The sequence below is a fragment of the Ictidomys tridecemlineatus genome, chromosome 15, assembly GCF_052094955.1.
Source record: "Ictidomys tridecemlineatus isolate mIctTri1 chromosome 15, mIctTri1.hap1, whole genome shotgun sequence".
Lineage (NCBI taxonomy): Eukaryota > Metazoa > Chordata > Mammalia > Rodentia > Sciuridae > Ictidomys > Ictidomys tridecemlineatus.
In genome coordinates, this window is record NC_135491.1 from 7,333,808 (window position 1) to 7,352,480 (window position 18,673).

An 18,673-nucleotide genomic window follows, 5' to 3' on the forward strand; every position below is an offset into this window, starting at 1 on the left:
TCAAATAAAATGAAGTTTATTTCTTTCTCTTTAGTACCGGGTGTTGAACCCAGGGCCTCCCACATGCAAAGTAAGTGCTCCACCACTGAGCTAGATCCCCAGTCCTGTTTCCCTCTTGAATAATAGAAATCTGGAGATAGTCCAGGAACCAGGACTCTTCCAGTTTTCCTTCTTATTGTCCTTAGAACATTTCTAATCCCCCTGGTCCAGGTGGCAACTAGTGCTCCGGCTATTGCATATATATCCAGGCAACTGGATGAAGGAAGGGTGGGAATATAGGCTTTAATGCTGGACTCAGCTGCATAGGGTGTTTTTGTATCAAGGGAAAAGATATTTAGAATAATTCTCTGTCCCTGCACTAATACCAGACCTTTGACCAATCAGAAGCCAGAGTGTGCTATGACATCATGAGATGCTGGCAGAGCAGCCATGTAGCATATCTTGGAAAAGTGGCTAAGATTGGAGAGAGGTAATGTCTGGCCATGGCTTTCCATCCCACCTCCTGATCCCTGACCTCAGATGTGTGTCTGTTTTGTTGGCTGCTGTAACTCCAGCCCCTGGGACATAATAGGTACTTAATAAATATTTGTGGAATAATTAGGGCCTGTTATCCTCAGGATACAAATGAAGAAACTGAGGCTCTTGGGGGCTCCACATTGAGGTGTGTGTGGGTGGAATTCAAACCCAGGTGTGCTTGGATTTAGCTAGAACTCTAACTTCCTCTTCAAGACAGAAAAACTGAAGCTCATACAGGTGAGAAGATTCAACAGTGGTCACACCCTACAGAGCCATCAAGAGCTGCACCGTCCCAGGCAGTAGCCAGCAGCCACACTGAGCTCCGTAAGTGTAAATTAATCGAAATGGAGTAAAATTACAAATTCAGTTTCTCAGTCGCATTAGATGCGTTTCAAGTGGCTGCATCCTGACCGCCCCGGTGCAGATCATTTCTACCCTCACAGGAAGTCCTGCTGGACAGAGCCGTGTGTTTGGAACCAGATGCCCGGGGCCAAATCCCAGCACTGCTACTCCCAGTCCCTCAATGCTCTCCTCTGTTAAATGGGGAGGATCATAATAATAGGGCGCATTCAGGGGATGAAGTGAGTTAATCCACAGGCTGGGGTTAGGACAGCAGTAAGCACAGAGTCAGAGCCTTCTGAATGTGACTTTGTTGCTTTTGTGTAAACATGCAGAGCCCCACCTTCCCCCGGGAAAGGAGAGGATCCCCAGATGGAGAGGATTTTGCTGGGCTCCCAGAGGCAGTGGGAGGTGAGGGCAGGGAGAGAGGGCTGAGGAGGTCCAGAGGGGCTGTGGGAACCACCAGGCCTGGAGAGTCCTGGCCCTGCCACCTCCCACCCAGGAGCCCAGGAGGTAGGGGATGAAAGTGTAGAGCAGGCCGAGCCCCATATGTTCCTTATGACCCACACTTTGTTCCCAGCGCCCGAGACGAATAGGCATGAAATGCACATCTGGGACCACCTCCGGCCTGGCCGTTCCTCCCGCTCTGGGCACTGAGCCCGGATTGTCTATTCACTATAATGGAGGTAACACAGGTGGCCTCCAGAGCGTGGAGGAGGCCCCTGGCCATCTCATGGCATTGCCAGATGGCCTCCTGGGGAGGGACTCCTGAAGGGTAGAGAAGTTTGCCCTGCAGAGAAGCGGGGTCAGAGACCCGGATAGAGGAAACAGTTTGTGAAAAGGTCCAGCGGCCAGAGGGCCTGGCATGGTAAAAGAGAGACGGGGCTGGGGCGTGGGGGTGGCCAGGACATGCAGGGTCTCTAAGACCAGGAGGAAAGCCTGGCTTTTTTTTTTTTCCTGGGGAAGGATTTGATCAGGAAAAACTGAGGGGTGGGGGCTTTGTCCCAGGGTGATGGGGAGCCACCATAGAGGCAGAGTCAACTCTGGGTGTAAAAGACCCTCTGGGATGAGTGGGAGTGGGCTGGAGGGGGAGAGCTTAGAGGGAGCCTGGGGGTGGGAGGCAATGAGTTCTGAGCCCTGGCTGGGATTATGGGGACAGGAAGAGTCAGCAGGAGTGATGAGTTGAATACAGCCCCAGTTGATCATGGGACAGAAAGATATTCTCAGAGTTGTGAGAAGAAAAAAGAGAAGTTAAATGTCACCAACACACCAGGAAGCTTTTCTCTGAACCCCTGCAGAAAAGTCCTTTCTTTGCCTCACTGTGAAGGCCACACCCCTCCCTGATTTGATCCTCTCACTTCTTCATTAGCTCAACAGAGTCCCCCCCCCCACCAAGTGGGGCTCACACAGGCTAAACACAGGCTCCACCGCTGAACTGCACCCCCAGCTCCCTCAAAATGTTCTTTTAAAGTCTCCCAGGAAATACTGGCACTGAGACTAGCCGGTGTACAGGTAGGGAGAGCCCTGGGGACATTGTACGGGTGTGGTGTGTGATCCCAGAGGCAACGGCACTAGGCACCACAGGAGCCTGCAGAAGAGGCCCCTGGGAGGACAGGAGGTCCTCTGGGAGCACTTCAGGAAATCCAGGTGTCTCTCCGGCAGCCAGAAGGGCAGAATCTCTGGGGAGAGACACCACTGAGCGCGATTTCATTCCAGCGGGCCTGACTTGTGTCCTGAGGACCCTGTGCACAGGCCCTGTGTGCGGTCAGAGGACCAGAGGTGGGTCAGGCCTGGGTTCTGAAGGAAGGACACACAGGGACACAGGCCCTGTCTAGTGACATCTGGGCTTTCATGGAGACAGCACAAGACATTGTGAACCTCCTCGGGGCTCAGAGAGGGCTTCCTGGAGGAGGAGAGCTGAGCAATCCAGGGAGAGTGCCCGCTCTCCCCATAACATCTGTCTGTCTGTCCCTCCCTCTGCGTACCTCTCTTCCTTCATTGTCTCAGCCTCTGACCAGTTCCGCTCTTTCCCCACCCCAGGTGCGGGGAGCCACTGGGAAGGATTCCTGCCTTCCATCCTGGAGCAGAGAGGCGTTGATTGGTCACTACATCTCTTAGTGACCTGGACATGGCCCTGTCCAGGAAGTTGAGGGCATGTCGCCCCATGGTCCCTTGGGTCGAATTACACTCACCTGTCCTTTGTAACCCTGCCCCTCTAGCTTTTTTTGGATGGAACTTTCTAAGAATAAGGGTCCCCCCCAATAATAGCCCACTTCCAAATTCTCTCTCTCTCTCTCTCTCTGTCTCTCTCTCTCTCTGTCTCTCCAGCCTCTCAAGTGACCTTCTCCTGCTCTCCCATTTGGGGAGCCTGAGGCTGAGAGCGGAGGGAGGAGCCGTCCTGAAGCTTGTTTAAAGGTGAAGTGTGTGTCTGTGTTTTATTTGGTGTCCCTGGAAATTCACAGGAGTGACCTGAAGTTCAGCTGCCCACACGGGCCGGGGGCAGCAACCAGGGTTTGGCTGCTGTAAAAAAACCACTAAATCACTAGGCGTGGTGGTGCACACCTGTAATCCCAGTGGCTTGGGAGGCTGAGGCAGGAGGATCACAGGCTCAAAGCCAGCCTCAGCAACTTATTGAAGCCCTAAGTCTCAAAATAAAAAGGGCTGGAGATGTGGCTCAGTGGCTCAATCCCTGCTACAAAAAAAAAAAAAAAAAAAAAAAAAAAAAAAAATCACTCACTGTGCAGCTTAAAACAATGGAAATGTATTGTCTCACAGTTCTGGAGGTTAGAAGTCCAAAGTCAAGTGTTGGCAGAGCCATATTCCTTCCAAAGGCTCTAGGGGAGGATCATTCCTTGGCTCTTTCAGCTCTGGTGGCTCCCGGTGTTCCCTGGTGACACTTGGCTCCAACCCCCGCCTGTCCTCACTAGCCTTCTCTGTCTCCAATCTCCCTGTCTTTCCCTTTAAGAGCAGTTGTCATTGGGCTTAGGATCCACACAGGTAATGCAGGGTGATCTCATCTCAAGACCCTTTTGCCAAAAAATGTCCCATTCGCAGGTCCAGGGTGGGCATGTCTTGTTTAGGCAGGGAAGCAGGCCACCACTTCGACCCACGACGTCCTGGGTGCGTCGTTTTCCTCTGGGAACCTCAGTTTTCTCTCTCTCCAGCGGGGCCAACGCTCACTACCACACCACGGAGCAGCTTTCAGGGCTGAAGGAAGCCTAGGAGTGTGAGGCTGCCCCAGGACTAGGAAACTCCATCTGCGGGTGGCCGGCATTTTACTGGATACTTTTCCATCACAGCTGGGTCTTTCTCATTTTTTTTTTTTTAATTTTTGAAGTACTGGGGATTGAACCCAGAAGTGCTGTCCCACTGAGCTACATTCCCAGCCCTTTTTTTAAAATCTTATTTTGAGACAGGATCCCTCTAAGTTGCCCAGGCTGGCCTCAAATTTGCCATCCTCCTGCCTCAGCCTCCTAAGTCATGACTATAGGCAGGTGTCACGGTGCCCAGCACAGATGGGCCTTCCTGCCCATCTTTTCCCATGGGTTTCGGGCGGGGGAGTACCGAGGATTGAACTCAGGGGCACTGAACCACTGAACCACATCCCCAGCCCTATTGTGTTTTTTATTTAGAGACAGGGTCTGACTGAGTTGCTCAGCACCTCTGGCCCAATATTCTTTTCTTTTCTTTTGTGGTGCTGGGGATTGAACCCAGGGCCTTGTGCATGCAAGGCAGGCACTCTACTAACTGAGCTATATCCCCAGCCCCTGGCCCAACATTCTTGACTATGTAGCCCTGTATATCCTGAGACTTGGTTTGCTCATCTGTAAAATGGGACAGTAACAGGCTTTCCCTCTTGGATGGCTGTGAGGATTACATGGGTAAGTGCACGGGAAGTACGTGAGACCTGGGCTGGGGTGGACTGGGTGCTTCCCTATGGAAGGTTTTATCACAACTACTGCTGAGTATTCATGGCTTCTCCTCTTTCCCTGTCTCTGGCTCCCTCTGTCTCTCTGTTTTCCTGAGTGCTCCACTCCAAGTCCTAAGGAGTGTCTTTCAGTCTGTCTGCTGTTCTCTCCACCTGAAGTTGATTCTAAAATAAGTCCAACACATTCTCTTTTTGTACCAGGGATTGAACCCAGAGGCATTTAAGCACTGAGCCACATCCCCAGCCCCTTTTTATTTGGAGACAGGGTCTTGCTAAGTTGCTTACGGTCTCCCTCAATTGCTGAGGCTGGCTTTGAACTTGCAATCCTTCTGCATCAGCTTCCCAAGCAGCTGGGATTACAGGGCCATGCCTGGCTCTGCACATTCTCAAATACTCCTCCCTTCACAGTGGGCGAGGGGGAGCCTCATTTCCTTCCCCTCCACCATGGCTAGACTAAGTGACTCATTTCCCGTGAATTGAATAAAAGGAATGTGACTTCAGGAGACCAGGTCATAAAGGCCTCAGATGACTGAAGTCATGGCCAACAGCTTACCTGAACCCTCCTGAGAGAACAAGAGCCCCTTGTCAGCCATTCCCCGATGTCTAGCCCTTCAATTTGAGAAAATAAATGTCTGTCATTTTAAGCCACTACATGTTTGGATCATTTGTTATGCAGCAATGGATAACTAATACATATTTTCTTTCTTGGATGCTTTCTTTGTGTCAGTCTCCATGTATGACATCTCTGTGACTCTTTCCATCTTTAGTTTCCAATTTGCTATGTCTGAGTGCCTCTGTCTCTGGTTCCTTCCCAGTGTCTCTCTTTAAATTGGTTGGTCTGTCTCTGGGCCTCTCTCCCTCTATCTGGGTCTCTATCTCTGTCTTGGTGTGGCTCTGTGTCTCTCTTTTTCTGCATGATCAGCTCTATTTATAGCTAAGTGTGTGTGTGTCTGACTCCAGGTTTCCTACCGTGTGTGTGTGTGTGTGTGTGTGTGTGTGTGTATTCCTCTCCCCGCCTGGATTGCTGTGTCTCTTTTTAATGTTTGGTGTCCCTCTCTACTTCTATCCTGAAGTATCTGAGTCTGTGTCATCTTTCTCTGCCTCTGCACCTGTCTCTCTCCCTCCCTTCTGCCTGCCTTCTCTAACCCGATGTATGTCTCTCTCTATCTCTGGGTCTTTCTGCTTCTACCTTTGATTCTCCTGCCTGTCTCTGTATCTCTACCAGTATCTATCTCTGTCATGTCCTCTGTGTGCGCTCGCCTGTCTTCCTCTCCTTCTCCCTCCCTCCCTCCCTCCGGCCTGGCATCTTGCTCTCGGCTTCTCCCTCCGCCACGTCCCTCCCCGCCCCAGCCTCCACACTGGCCGCTCTTCACCTCAAGCTCTCGCCTCTGCCCTCCCGGCTCCACCTCCCCCGCCTCTGTCCCTCGCCAGGTCTCTGCCTCCCTCTCCCGGCCAGCGGCCCTCACCGCACCGAGTATCCCAGGGGATCCCCGGCGGTTAAGGCAGCCCCTGGCGTAGGACCGAGGCCGAGCGGGGGACGTGGGCGCCGGGGCGTCCGGCCTGGGTCCCTGCGACCTGCGGGACCCCGCTCCTCCGCCGCCCGCGCGCTGAGCGCGGAGTCTCCAGGCTCCACCTTAAGCGCCTCCCTCCCTTTCCGCAGAGGACCCCACGGCCAGCTCCCGGCCCCAGGTGTCCGGGCCACCCCGCCCCCGGGGCCCGCGCGGCTGGGAGCTGGCACCAGCCTCAGCGACCCGCATCTTGCCCCTGGCGCACCCCCCAGCCCGGGGCTGTGATATCGCCCCTCCCCAACAAAATAAATAAATAAATAAATAACACCCGGAGAGAGAAGGGAGGGAGGAGGAGGAGGAGGGAGGAAGGGCCGAGAGAAGAGAAACGGAGGAACGGAGAGAAGAGGCAGGAGAGGAGGAGGCGGGGAGGGAGCGCGAAGCTGGAGACCGACCGAGAGGGGAGCGGGAGGAGGTGAGGAAGGCGAGAAGCGAGAAGCGAGAGGCGGCAGCGGAGAGGGAGAGGGAGGAGGCGAGGAGCAGGATGCAGACGAGGAGTTAGGAGGCTTGGGGGAGCTTGATGAAAGAAACGGAGAGGGGGTGTGGATTCGAAACCAAGAGGGAACCCCGGGGCCAGCAGAGGCAGACAGGAGGATCAGGAGGTAGAGGGAGAGTGGAGGGCTGGGGGCCGGGAGGAGCGCTGAGAAAGCAGAGGAGCGGGCCAGGGGTGCAAGTCCCTGGCATTTGGGGAGCGAGGCTCCCAGTGGGGAGGAAGGCTGAAGTCCTGGAGGAACAAATCTCCGACAGGGGAGGGTGTAGCTGAGGGGGGGCAGGGCAGCGGGAAGGGGTCGCTCCGAGGCCTCCCGGGGATGGGGGGTGCAGCTCGTCTGAGCGCCCCGCGAGCGCTGGTACTCTGGGCTGCAATGGGGGCGGCAGGTAAGACCTGGGGGTCCGGGCAGGAGCCCCTCGGGGAGGGGTGGGGTGGGGTGCCATGGAGAGGGATTCAGGCTCCTCTCTTCCCAGCGCACATCGGACCAGCACCTGACCCTGAGGACTGGTGGAGCTACAAGGATAATCTCCAGGGAAACTTCGTGCCAGGTGCAGCCAGGGCGGGGGACCCAAGAGTCCGCCCCCTTCCCCCAGGCCCCTCTTTCTTCAGACTCAGGAGTCTGAGTCCCCAGCCCTCTCCTCCCCCCAGAACCTGGAATCCCTGCCCCCTCCTCCCTCCCTAAGGAGCGAGGCCCAGCCTCTGAACCCCAGCGGCTCACCAAGGGACATTATACATGCGCATTTCAAGTAGTGAGTGGGAGTGAGTGGAAGCAAAGAAAGTGTGGGGGTGGAGAGGACGTGTGTGTTCGCTGGGAGAGACAGAGCCTGGCTCCTGCTGAGAAAGAGAGGCTGGGTGGCCGCTTCCCCGACTCGTCTGGTCCTCCGGCGCAACTCCTCTCCCCACTACATTCACTGTCCAGCTGTGGGACAAGGGAGACTGAGAGAACTACAACTCCCATGGGGCTCTGAGGCAGGCAGGCGGGCAGTGGATGAGTAGGTTGCAGCCTTGAGGCTGGCTGGGAATTGTAGTTCCTTTCACAATGACTACATTAAGATGGGCTGGATCAAGGAGAGGCTTGGAGGTGTTGGGAGTGGGGTGGGGGGTTAGGAAACTATCCCAATATTCTTCTAGAACACAGGATTCTGGATTTCAGTACACTTCTCCCTCAAACCCTGGGGTCCAGGCTCCAGCCTCCTCCCTCAGACCCAAGGATCCAGAGCTGGGCCCACTCAACAGATCCCAGCATGAGTCCCAGCTCCTATTTCCAACTCCATTTCCTCCTGTTCCCACTTTTGTCCCCAGGGCCTCCCTTCTGGGGCCTGGTGAACGCAGCCTGGAGTTTGTGTGCCGTGGGGAAGCGGCAGAGCCCCGTGGATGTGGAGTTGAAGAGGGTCCTTTATGATCCCTTTCTGCCCCCGCTGAGGCTCAGCACTGGGGGAGAGAAGGTAAGGGGCCTGAAGGGAGGAATTATGGGATTCCCTGGGGGGGATGTGAGTGGAGGTCAGGGAAGGGGCTGCTGAGGTGGGCGCCGGCATTGGGGAGGAAGGAGTACTCGCTGGCTGGAGAGAGGCTCTTTGCACTCTAAACGGGTCACCTGTTCTTCCCTTCCCAAACATGGCTCCTAGTCTTCTCATCTTGGCAAAAGCTCTGAAAAACAGAAAGTTTCCTGTATAAGGCAGTTTTTTTGTTTGTTTGTTTGTTTGGTACTGGGGCTTGAACTCAGGGGCACTCGAACACTGAACCACATCCCCATCCCTTTTTTGTATTTTATTTAGAGACAGGGTCTCACTGCTAGACCCTCAACACTGGTGCTGGCTTTGAACTCGCAATCCTCCTGTCTCAGCCTCCCAAGCCACTGGGATTACAGGTGTGCACCACCGTGCCCGGCTCGTATCAGGCAGTTTTAAAAGCTTGACAAGCCCTCTAATCCCATGCAATAAGTGCTATTATTATCATTATTTTATGGATGTAGAGACTGAGGCACAGAGAGGTTTGGTTACTTGCCTGGGGTCACATAGTCAGAGTACCAGCACTGGTATTCAAATCAGGCAGTGTGGTTCCAGCATGGACTCCAGTTTGCACTACCATTTCTTTTAAGTGCCACAACCATGTTTCACTTAGTTGTGGCTGTCAAAAGACTCAGAGTCACCTTCCCCATGCCACCCCCTCCCTCATTTTCATTTCCAATCTAGTTTTCCCAGCCTCACTGGTACATATTCAGATCTCTTCACTTCTGGCCCCTCCACTCTCAACCAGGCCACATCATCTCCCACCCGATTGTGCCGCCTCCTCTTCACCTGCCTACCTCTCTGATTCCTGCAATCCGTTCTCCACTCCACCACTAGGGATGTTCAAAACACCAGCAGATCCCATCAAGCTCCTATTAGGATAAGATAAGTTGTAACAGCAAACACTTACACAGCACTTACTATGTCTGGCATTCTGCCAAATATATTCAGTTTATTTAAATAAAAAAGAGGGAGCTGAGAATATAGCTCAGTTGGTAGTGTGCTTGCCTTGCATGCACAAGGCCCTGGGTTCGATCCCCAGCACCAAAAAACAAAACAAACAAAACAAATAAATAAAAAAGGAAAGTTCCCCATCATTGCCTGCAATGCCCATGTACTGGTGATCTGCTCCCATTACCACTCTCCTCTGTTCACTGGGTTCCATTAAAACAGGCCCCCGCAGGGCCTCCACACTCTCTCTTCCCTCTTCCTGGACTGCCCTTCTTTCTGCTCTTTCACAAGGAACCCCTGCTTATCCTTCAGGTTTTCATTCATATGTCATCTCCCCAGAGATGACTCCTCCCTCAATCTAAGCTGGGTTCCCATTACACTTTCTTGAGCTCCTAGTTCCTCCAGCATGATCACAGGATGCAATTAAGTAGTAGCAATTAATTACTTACTTATGTGAGTCACTATTTGTTGTCCCTCATGTCTAGTTGCTCATTGCTCTATTCTTCACAGCTCAATAAATACTTGTTAATTAAATGAATTCACCAATATTGAGCACTTATCCTGGGCCAGCATGGAGCCTGGAAATGGGTTGGTGCTCACACTACATTCAATGATTAAATGGTTGTTGGAGCTGGACACGGTGGCGCATGCCTGTAATCCCAGCAGCTCAGGAGACTGAGACAGGAGGATCATGAGTTCAAAACCAGCCTCAGCAACTTAACGAGGTCCTAAGCAACTCAGTGAGACCCTGTCTCTAAATAAAAGATTAAAAAAAGGGGGGGGCTGGGATATGGCTCAGTGGTTAAGTGCCCCTGAGTTCAATCCTAGGTACAAAAAAAAAAAAAAAAAAAAGGTTGTGGGACCCAGTAAATGTAGGTGTGGGAAATGTCCCTCTGACAGCTTGTTCCTCTCCCACAGCTCCGGGGAACCCTGTACAACACTGGCCGCCATGTTTCCTTCCTGCCTGCACCCCGGCCTGTAGTCAATGTGTCTGGGGGTCCCCTCCTTTATAGCCACCGACTCAGCGAACTGAGACTCCTGTTTGGAGCTCGAGATGGAGCAGGTTCTGAACACCAGATCAACCATCAGGGCTTCTCTGCTGAGGTGGTGGCCACTGACCTGAATTCTTACCTGTGACCTTCCACCCCAAGTCAACTCAATTCCTCTCTCCTCTCCCATCCTCCTCCACAAACACTGCCCCACACCCTAAGCCCAACCCCAAAGCCAGAGACCTGGAGTCATCCTCTCCTCCCCTTCTACTGGGGGACCCCCACTCTCTGTATCCCCCCCAGGTGCAGCTAATTCACTTCAATCAGGAACTCTATGGGAATCTCAGTGCAGCCTCCAGGGGGCCCAACGGCCTGGCCATTCTCAGTCTCTTTGTCAATGTAAGTGGAGGCAAGATGGGCACCTGGAAACCCAGGAAGAGGGAGCTGGAGGCCCAGACTCCTGTGTCCTGGGAGTGGAGGATTTGGGGAGTTGGTGGCTTGGGCTTCTGGGTTCCTGCCTCCTCACGTTCTATCCCAACACAGGTGGCGGGTAGCTCAAATCCATTCCTCAGTCGCCTCCTCAACCGGGACACCATCACCCGCATCTCCTACAAGAGTACGTCCCTGGTGTGTTGGGGGACAACACATGTGAGCCTGGGGGGTGCTGTTCAAGAGGGGCACCCCTCTTTATTCTGGCCTGATATTCCCACAGATGATGCCTACTTTCTTCAAGACCTGAGCCTGGAGCTCCTATTCCCGGAATCCTTTGGCTTCATCACCTACCAGGGATCTCTCAGCACCCCACCCTGCTCTGAGACTGTCACCTGGATCCTCATTGACCGGGCCCTCAATATTACCTCCCTACAGGTGACCCTCTGTCTGCACCCTCCCCTGCTCTCCAGGTCTGGGTACTCCATTTACTGTCTAGGTATCCCCCAACCTCCCTTTCCCTCCCTCTCCTCCTTGGCTGGTAACTCAAGGAAGTATGAGGGTTAGCTCATCCTTGTGGGTGGATCTGGCTGAGCACAGGCCCCGCCCACCAGCTCCATTCACTGCAGCTTTCCCACCCGCCCTCCTTGGCAGATGCACTCCCTGAGACTCCTGAGCCAGAATCCTCCATCCCAGATCTTCCAGAGCCTCAGCGGTAATGGCCGGCCCCTGCAGCCTTTGGCCCACAGGGCCTTGAGGGGCAACAGGGACCCCCGGCACCCTGAGAGGCGCTGCAGAGGCCCCAACTACCGCCTGCATGGTATGATTCAGTTTATGCCCACTTCACGTCTTGGTCCAAACCGCTCTGTGTCTCCCAGTAGTTCCTCAATATGATACAGCCCCACCCCCATTTGCTGCTTCTGTGTGGTCTAACCTGAGATCTCCTCTCCCTCCTTCCCCCCATATGTCAATGTGGTACAGTCCACCTCCCTGCCATAGACTATTGCTGGTCCACGATTTGTCTTTCCTCTTCATCGCTTTGCAACTTGGCATATAACCCGGCCCCTCTGGCTTCCTTGTGGTACAAGTACCTAGTGGTGCGTGCCTCCTATTACTGGGATTTTCCAAAATGGTGCGGTCCAGATCCCCTTCCTGTTTCTCTGTGGTACTACCCTAAGCTGTTCAAGCCTGACAGCCTCCCCCCTTACTGAGAATCAACGTGGTACGACCCTTTTCCCTGCCCGCTGTATCCCCATGGTTTAACCCAGTGATCTAGTGGTCGCTTCTTTGGATTCCCAACGTGGTACAATACAGAGCCCTAGACCTCCTTCACTTAGTTCAGCCTAATGCCGATCTGGATTTCACCTTCCTGATGCCTCTCTATGGTTTGATCCCAGATCTGACCATTTTCCCCAGTTTCTCAACCTGGTACATTCCGGTTCCCCCTTCTCAACCTTCCTGTGGTAGAGTCCTGCTCAGCCCAGCAAACGCCCCCTGTATGCCCCCTGCACCGCCCATCCTAAACCATCACCCCCAACCAGTGTCCTCTCTTGCAGTGGATGGTGCCCCCCATGGTCGCTGAGATTCCCCATCGAAGATTGCGTCCGGCGGTCTCAAACCTCCCTGAGAGGGGAGGCGAGTTACCCCAAAACAAATCTATTAAAGGGACAGAATACTTCCTGTTTCTCAGTGGTCTGATTGTAAGGCGCGGTGAGGGAAATTATGGATATTAAAGAACTACGGTCTTCCTCCCAAAACCAATCTGCCTCTGCCTAAGCCTCTGTTATTTGTTGTTTTGGTTTTCTGCTTCTCAAAAGAATTATTTGGACAAACGGCTCCTTTAAGAGGCACCTCTCCTCCCCCACCCCCATCAGACAGCACGCGCAGAGCCATGTGCTTCCCCCTTCCTCCTGCCTCATTGGCCCGAACTGGGTCACGGTCCCGCCCCTAGCGCCACCTCTCATTGGGCAAATGTAGGTCAGTGTCCCGCCTTCTTCCGAAAGGCAAGGCAACTTCACGCGCTCAGCCCCTCACGCGCCCTCCTGGGCTTCGGAGGATCCACGGGCTCCATTGGCTGGGCGCCTCAAGGGATCGAGACACGATTGGCCGGTGCTTACAGCCGGAGGGAGGCACGCGGCTGGGGTGCATGGCCAAAGAGGCGGGAGGGGCAGGACAGGGCAGGGCTAGTGCGGGCGGGGGCCCGGAGGAGGGGCGCGCGCCGTGGCGTCGGGTGTTTTGGTTTGGATTTTTTTTTCCACGAAAGAAGTTTGCCTTGGCCACGCCTCAAGGCGGCCGCCTCCTCCTGCCCCCTCCTCCGCCCCTCGGCGCACACCTCTGGTGCAGATTGCAAAGCGCTTTCCGTTGCGAGAGCTGCAAATTTTGCAAAAGCTAGGCTCGCCCACCTTGTAAGAAGAAGCGCCTGTGTCCCTGGTATCCTCAATTGCAAGAGCTGGTCGCCTGATTTGGTCACCGGCTCATCCAGACTGTATGATCTCCCGGGACCCTCTTGAGTTGCACGTTTCTGCACCAAGGACCGTAATTCCCCTTCGCTCCTAGGATTTGCAGCGTTCTGGATACTGGAGGCTTGCAAGCTACGCTTGCCCAACCTTGGGCAGACACTCGCCCGAACCACAGGAGTGTGCCGGAGGCAGGCCAGTCCTTCGCCTCTCCATGAGCCCATGAACCTGGGGGCAGGTGCCCGGAGATGGCGCGGCCTCTGAGCGACAGGACCCCGGCCCCCCTGCTGCTGGGCGGCCCGGCGGGGGTGCCCCCTGGTGGGGGCGCGCTGCTTGGGCTTCGGAGCCTTCTGCAGGGGACCAGCAAGCCCAAAGAGCCGGCCAGCTGTGAGTTCTAGCCCCCAGTCCCTTAGGGACTAAGTGCTGGGGGAGGGGGGATGGCTTATAGTAGACACCTTCTATGTGCTGGGTGTCCATATTTCCCACTCTCTACTCAGTTACTCAGATGTTCAAGCCTCTAGATCCTCATCGTCCAGGACTCAAAAGTGCAAGCTTTCAATCTGTCCATCGGAGGACCCAGGAATCTAGGTCCCCAGACTCTCTCATTTGGCCTGGGTGTCTGGACCCATGGGGTCCAAAGAGAAGGGGGTGTGTGTTGGATGCTCACACGGTGGTGACACGGGCTTGGGCGGGGCCTCATGGGGTCACATGGAATGTAGGGATGAGGAATGTGCCTGAGGAATAGAGCCCCCTTCCTGCCCCTTATGGATAGTGGGGGAAGGGAGAAAGGGGTACACTGCGCAGGGGATGGGGGAATTTCAGAGGAATTACAAAGCTGTCATTTTTTTCTCTCACCTGCCCAACCCTCCACCTACCCTGGACCTGGCCCCCCTCTTTCTGAACTTCCGTCCCTCTTTGCTGAATCGCTGTCTTTCTGTTTCTCTATCCTTTCTCGGGCCTCTGTGTATCTTTCTGGGTCCCTACCCACCCCCGTTCTTTCCCTTTTGGTCTCTCTCCTCCTTTGTATCTCTGTCCTCTCCTCTCTCTGGGTCTTTGCCCTCTTTCTCCTGTATCTTTCCTTCAACTCTTGTCTCTCTTTGGATCTCTGCCGTGTGGGTCTCCCATAAACTCCCTCTTTCTGACTTGGGGGTCCCTTCCCACCTCTTTCTTCACCCACCTCTATCCCGCTCCGTGTTTCCCTGACCCGCAGGTCTCCTGAAGGAAAAGGAGCGCAAGGCGGCTCCGCCCGCAACTACCGTCCCCGGGCCCGGCCTGGAGACTGCGGGCCCGGTAGATGCCCCAGCTGGGTCGACAGGGGGCGGCGGGTCCCCGCGGGGGCGGCCGGCGGCGGCGGTGCCTGGCCCGGGTCTGTTGGCGCCGCTGCTGTGGGAGCGCACGCTGCCTTTCGGGGACGTGGAGTACGTGGACCTGGACGCCTTCCTGCTGGAGCACGGGCTCCCGCCCAGCCCGCCGCCCCCGGGTGGCCCGTCGCCGGCGCCGTCGCCCGCGCGCACGCCCGCACCCTCCCCGGGGCCGGGGTCCTGCGGCTCGGCCTCCCCTCGCTCTTCGCCCGGGCACGCCCCCGCCCGGGCTGCCTTGGGGGCCGCCGGCGGCCACCGCGCAGGTGCGGCTAAAGGGGCGGGGCTCGGGCCCCCAGGGGGCGGGGCCGTGCGGCGCTCTGAGCTGGGGCTGTGGTCCCGAACCCTGTGTCCTCCTGTGGAAAAGGGATCAGATTCTGTGCCTCTTAATGGGACAGGAACTGAGTGTCCTGGGTCCGTAGGGAAGGAAGGACTTAGGACCCTAAGTTCCAGGAAGCCTTTCCAACGATTTTTGTAGATTTTTCTGTGGGACTTGGTGACAAAGGGCCCGGATACTCCGTGGCACCAGGACCAGAAGCCCAGGAGTTATTTATTGGGGAAATGTAGAGTGACTCCAGTTTCTTGGTCTAGGATAGGAACTCCTAGACCGCTAAAATGCGAGAAGGCGAGACCTGGGCACAGATTTCTGTTCCCCTGCACATAGAGACTCTACTCTCCTGGGTCCCCCCATTGGGGATGCTGCAGCCCGGGACTTCAGGGTCCTGCAGAGAGGGTGTAGGTCGGGGATACTGGTTCTGGGTCCCCCTGTGGAGCTCCGTATATTCCCGGGAGAGAGGAGCCTGGTCTCCTGGCCACTCCAGTGGCTAGGGGCTCGGGAGCCTGGGGACCGGGCGGGTTGTCCGATGCTCCCCAGATCAGGGGGATCTGGCACCTTCCGAAAAAACAAAAGGAGAAGTGAACCCCTTCAAGCACACTGAGGTCCCCAGGCGGAGAGTACAATTTTGGGATTCCCAGGTACTTGTGCCCCTGGTCCGACCTCCAAGCACAACCTGGGTACTCCAGTTCCCAGCGGCACATTCCCTCGCCACGTGAGACTTCCCTCCCTGCTCCTAGTTTTCGCGCACGCGCTGTCACGCGCGAGGGGGCGGGGCCCGGGAACGTGAGGGCGCTTGTGGCGGGGGTTGGGGTGGGGAGCAAGAGAGAAGCAGGCGGCAGCACGTGACTCGGCCCTGAACCTGTGTCCTCAGTTGGCCCCTGCTTGCTCGCGCTTAAAGGCGCAGGCTCCTCCTTCTCGAACCAACCTTCTGGAACCTCAGAGTCGCTTCCTGTTCTCATACCTAATCCTGCGGAAGCTAACTTGAGGTCCTTTTTTTTGTGAACAGCCTGGAGTCTAAGCTTTGGTCAGGGATTCAGTAAGTAGGATTCAGGCTGGACTGTAGGAAGGAAATGCGGAACTTGAAGTCCCAAGCTTTTAGCCTTCTTTACCTGACTCGTGTTACTTAGGGTCATTTATGACTGGGCCTCACTTTCCCTGTTTGTAAAATCAGGGTTGATTCCATGATGTCTGAGCATGTTTGTGACCCCGGGTGTAAAATCAGAGTTGATTCCATGATGTCTGGGCATGTTTGTGACCCCGGGAAGCTCTAAATTTTATATTAACATGGACATGATGCCTGATAGGCAAACTTTGTGATAGATCCAGAAGCACCTTCCCTGTGATGGGCAAGATACCTGAGCAGGGGATAACTTCTGAGAATCCACTCCCCAAAATAAATACACGTTCGAGTGACATGCTTTTTCCCCCAAGGGCTGACCTCTCGGGACACACCCAGTCCTGTGGACCCAGACACGGTGGAGGTGCTGATGACCTTTGAACCAGACCCAGCTGATCTTGCCCTGTCAAGCATTCCAGGCCATGAGACCTTTGACCCCCGGAGACACCGTTTCTCAGAGGAGGAACTTAAGCCCCAGCCAATCATGAAGAAGGCAAGGAAAATTCAGGTGCCAGAAGAGCAGAAGGTGAGCACTACCAGATGTGGGATACAGCTTGACTTGGGACAAGCCCACAGCCAGGGATGGTCCTGTCCAAGCTGGCCTGAGCTTCTCACTGGAATGTGCTCTTGGGCTGTCCAGGCTGCAAAGATGAGTTCACTTTGACCAGAGAGCATAATGGGGAAGGCATTTGGGCTTGAGACTTATGAAGACAGCATCATTATGGGGTACAGAGTCATACAAGACAGCTGTACTTGTTCTGGTTGTGTGGACTTGGAGGTTCTCTGGTCGCTTGGACCCAGAGCCCTCAATGGGGCATGGTTCAAGTTCCAGGAGGCCCATTTGCCAAGAACAGCCTTCCTTAGCATATCAACCTGTCTCTCCTGAGCAGCCAGCCAGGCTGGGGCTGAATCTTTGATCCAATTAGGGGCATCCTTCACAGCAATTGCATCTGTCTAGGACATAGATGCTGCCAGCCTTTGCAGTTCTTACTCCCTGGGACTGATGCTCTCATCGGTGAGGGGCCTGAGGTGCCCTTAGTAACCAGGGCCACCTTCTGATTTGCGGTGATTTGGATTTGGACTGCCTCTTTCTAGCACTGCTTTGCCACTGATGGGTTTTCTGCTATCAAGAGATGCGTATGCATCTCTCACAAGGCTTTGCAGGGACCTTGGGTGAGAAACCATCACTAGGGATGGGCCTAGAAGCCCAATCAAGACCAGTGTGTTTTTCTTGCTTCAGGTCCCTGTTGCTAGGGACTAGATGTGCCCTAGCAAGCAGGAACTAGGTTTTAATTAAATGGGAGCTGAGGGAAGCATCTCCTTGAGCTAGAAAGCCTTGTTACTAAAGAGTGGTTCTCCTTAGCAACCAGATTCCAGGACTGGAGGACCCTGGGTATAATCCTCTGGGGAAGTCTCAGGATAGGCCCCTTTCTTAAGGGGCCTATCAACCAGATCCTGTTGGGGAAGAGGCAGCTGCCTGGCAATTCAAGGTCAGCAGGTCAGAGACTACCCACAATCATTTGGATCATTTAGATCTCAACACTCTTTGCTGAGGAGGGATGAAGTTGCCTTGGCAACCAGGTCAAAAGCTGCCTAGCTCTGGAAGGATTTTATGAGACTCTAAACCCCATCCACCCTGGGTTGGGGTGGGGGACTTTCTTTAGTAACCAGGATCTGGAAAAAAATGATGTAAAGGCCAGTGCTCTTCACTGGGATAAGACCTCATACCCCTGAAGCCCTGTTCCTGTTCCCCGTTGCTAGGGAACAATAATCCATAGCAACCAGGACCTAACTGCAGGCCTTTGACAAATGGGGAGGGGTGGGGTGTGTTTTCCACAGTGGAGACCTGGAACCCGGTTGCTTGAGGGTAGGAGTTTATTTCATACCTTAGCCTGTTAGGGGCCTGGGCCCAGGAGGGCAGACACCCCTGCCCCTAGCAGAGACTGGGTGTGGGTTAGGCTCCTCCGCTGAGCAAGAAGCAGCCCTGGGGCAGGGTTGTCTTAGAAGCTGCTCCTCCCTTGTTATCTTGCTGGGTCTCAGTGCCCTTCCACCCCTCCACTCCCAGGACGAGAAGTATTGGAGCCGACGGTACAAGAACAATGAGGCAGCCAAGCGGTCTCGCGATGCCCGGCGGCTGAAGGAAAACCAGATTTCAGTGCGGGCGGCCTTCCTGGAGAAGGAGAACGCCCTGCTGCGTCAGGAGGTGGTGTCTGTCCGCCAGGAGCTGTCCCACTACCGCGCGGTGCTGTCCCGCTACCAGGCCCAACATGGGGCTCTGTGAGGCTGCCCCCACCCCCATCTGGCAGAGCCCTCTTTCTTGCTCAGACTCGCGCCCTCTTCCCTCCCCGCCCTGTGGCCCACGGGCTGGCCAGCTGGGTGCCCCAGGGACCGTGACGATGCAGATAAATACATTTATATTTTTAAGAAAAAGCGAGCCTCCCCCCTCCCTCGCGGGGGCGGGGAGGGTCCTGTGTGTGCCCCGGGCACGTCGGGGACCCCATCCTCCCACCGCCTCCGTTAACACGATCCTGAATAAATCTTGAGAACCCTAGAGCCAGCTGTTGTGGGGACAAGGCAGCTATCTGGCCCCGGTTCCAGACCAGCAGGTCACACTGGCCCAGGCCCACCCGGGCTGCCGTCCATAATAGAGCTGCATTAAGGGCCTCGTCTGGGCTGTCAGATGAAGGAAG

The 18,673-nt window shown here is 55.0% G+C and overlaps 2 protein-coding genes and 1 non-coding gene across 7 annotated transcripts; all 3 read left to right on the top strand.

Annotated features, from left to right (window-relative positions):
• The first annotated feature begins 2,022 nt into the window (after positions 1-2,022).
• LOC120888185 (small nucleolar RNA SNORD31) lies at positions 2,023-2,089 on the top strand. Its single transcript, XR_005731686.1, has one exon. It is a non-coding gene; the product is annotated as a small nucleolar RNA SNORD31 (small nucleolar RNA).
• Positions 2,090-7,090: 5,001 nt separating this feature from the next.
• Positions 7,091-12,399, top strand: Ca11 (carbonic anhydrase 11). Of its 2 annotated transcripts, XM_005336638.4 has the most exons (9): positions 7,091-7,224; positions 7,312-7,386; positions 8,141-8,283; positions 10,216-10,401; positions 10,590-10,685; positions 10,830-10,902; positions 10,999-11,153; positions 11,370-11,535; positions 12,272-12,399. In XM_005336638.4, the coding sequence occupies exons 1-9, from the start codon at positions 7,158-7,160 to the stop codon at positions 12,295-12,297; spliced, it is 987 nt and encodes a 328-aa protein (XP_005336695.1). In that variant the 5' UTR covers positions 7,091-7,157; the 3' UTR covers positions 12,298-12,399. The 2 variants fall into 2 exon arrangements, with proteins under 2 accessions (XP_005336695.1, XP_077887850.1); XM_078031724.1 differs by lacking the exons at positions 7,091-7,224; positions 7,312-7,386 and adding an exon at positions 7,695-7,830.
• A 614-nt stretch (positions 12,400-13,013) lies between these two features.
• On the top strand, positions 13,014-18,534 carry Dbp (D-box binding PAR bZIP transcription factor). Of its 4 annotated transcripts, none has more exons than XM_078031725.1 (4): positions 13,014-13,558; positions 14,382-14,795; positions 16,298-16,509; positions 18,024-18,161. In XM_078031725.1, exons 1-4 carry the CDS (start codon positions 13,420-13,422, stop codon positions 18,084-18,086), a joined length of 828 nt encoding a protein of 275 aa, XP_077887851.1. In that variant the 5' UTR covers positions 13,014-13,419; the 3' UTR covers positions 18,087-18,161. The 4 variants fall into 4 exon arrangements, with proteins under 4 accessions (XP_077887851.1, XP_005336694.1, XP_077887852.1 ...); XM_005336637.4 differs by having other exon boundaries at positions 13,032-13,558; positions 18,049-18,534; XM_078031726.1 differs by lacking the exon at positions 14,382-14,795 and having other exon boundaries at positions 13,042-13,558; positions 18,049-18,534.
• The last annotated feature ends 139 nt before the right edge of the window (positions 18,535-18,673 follow it).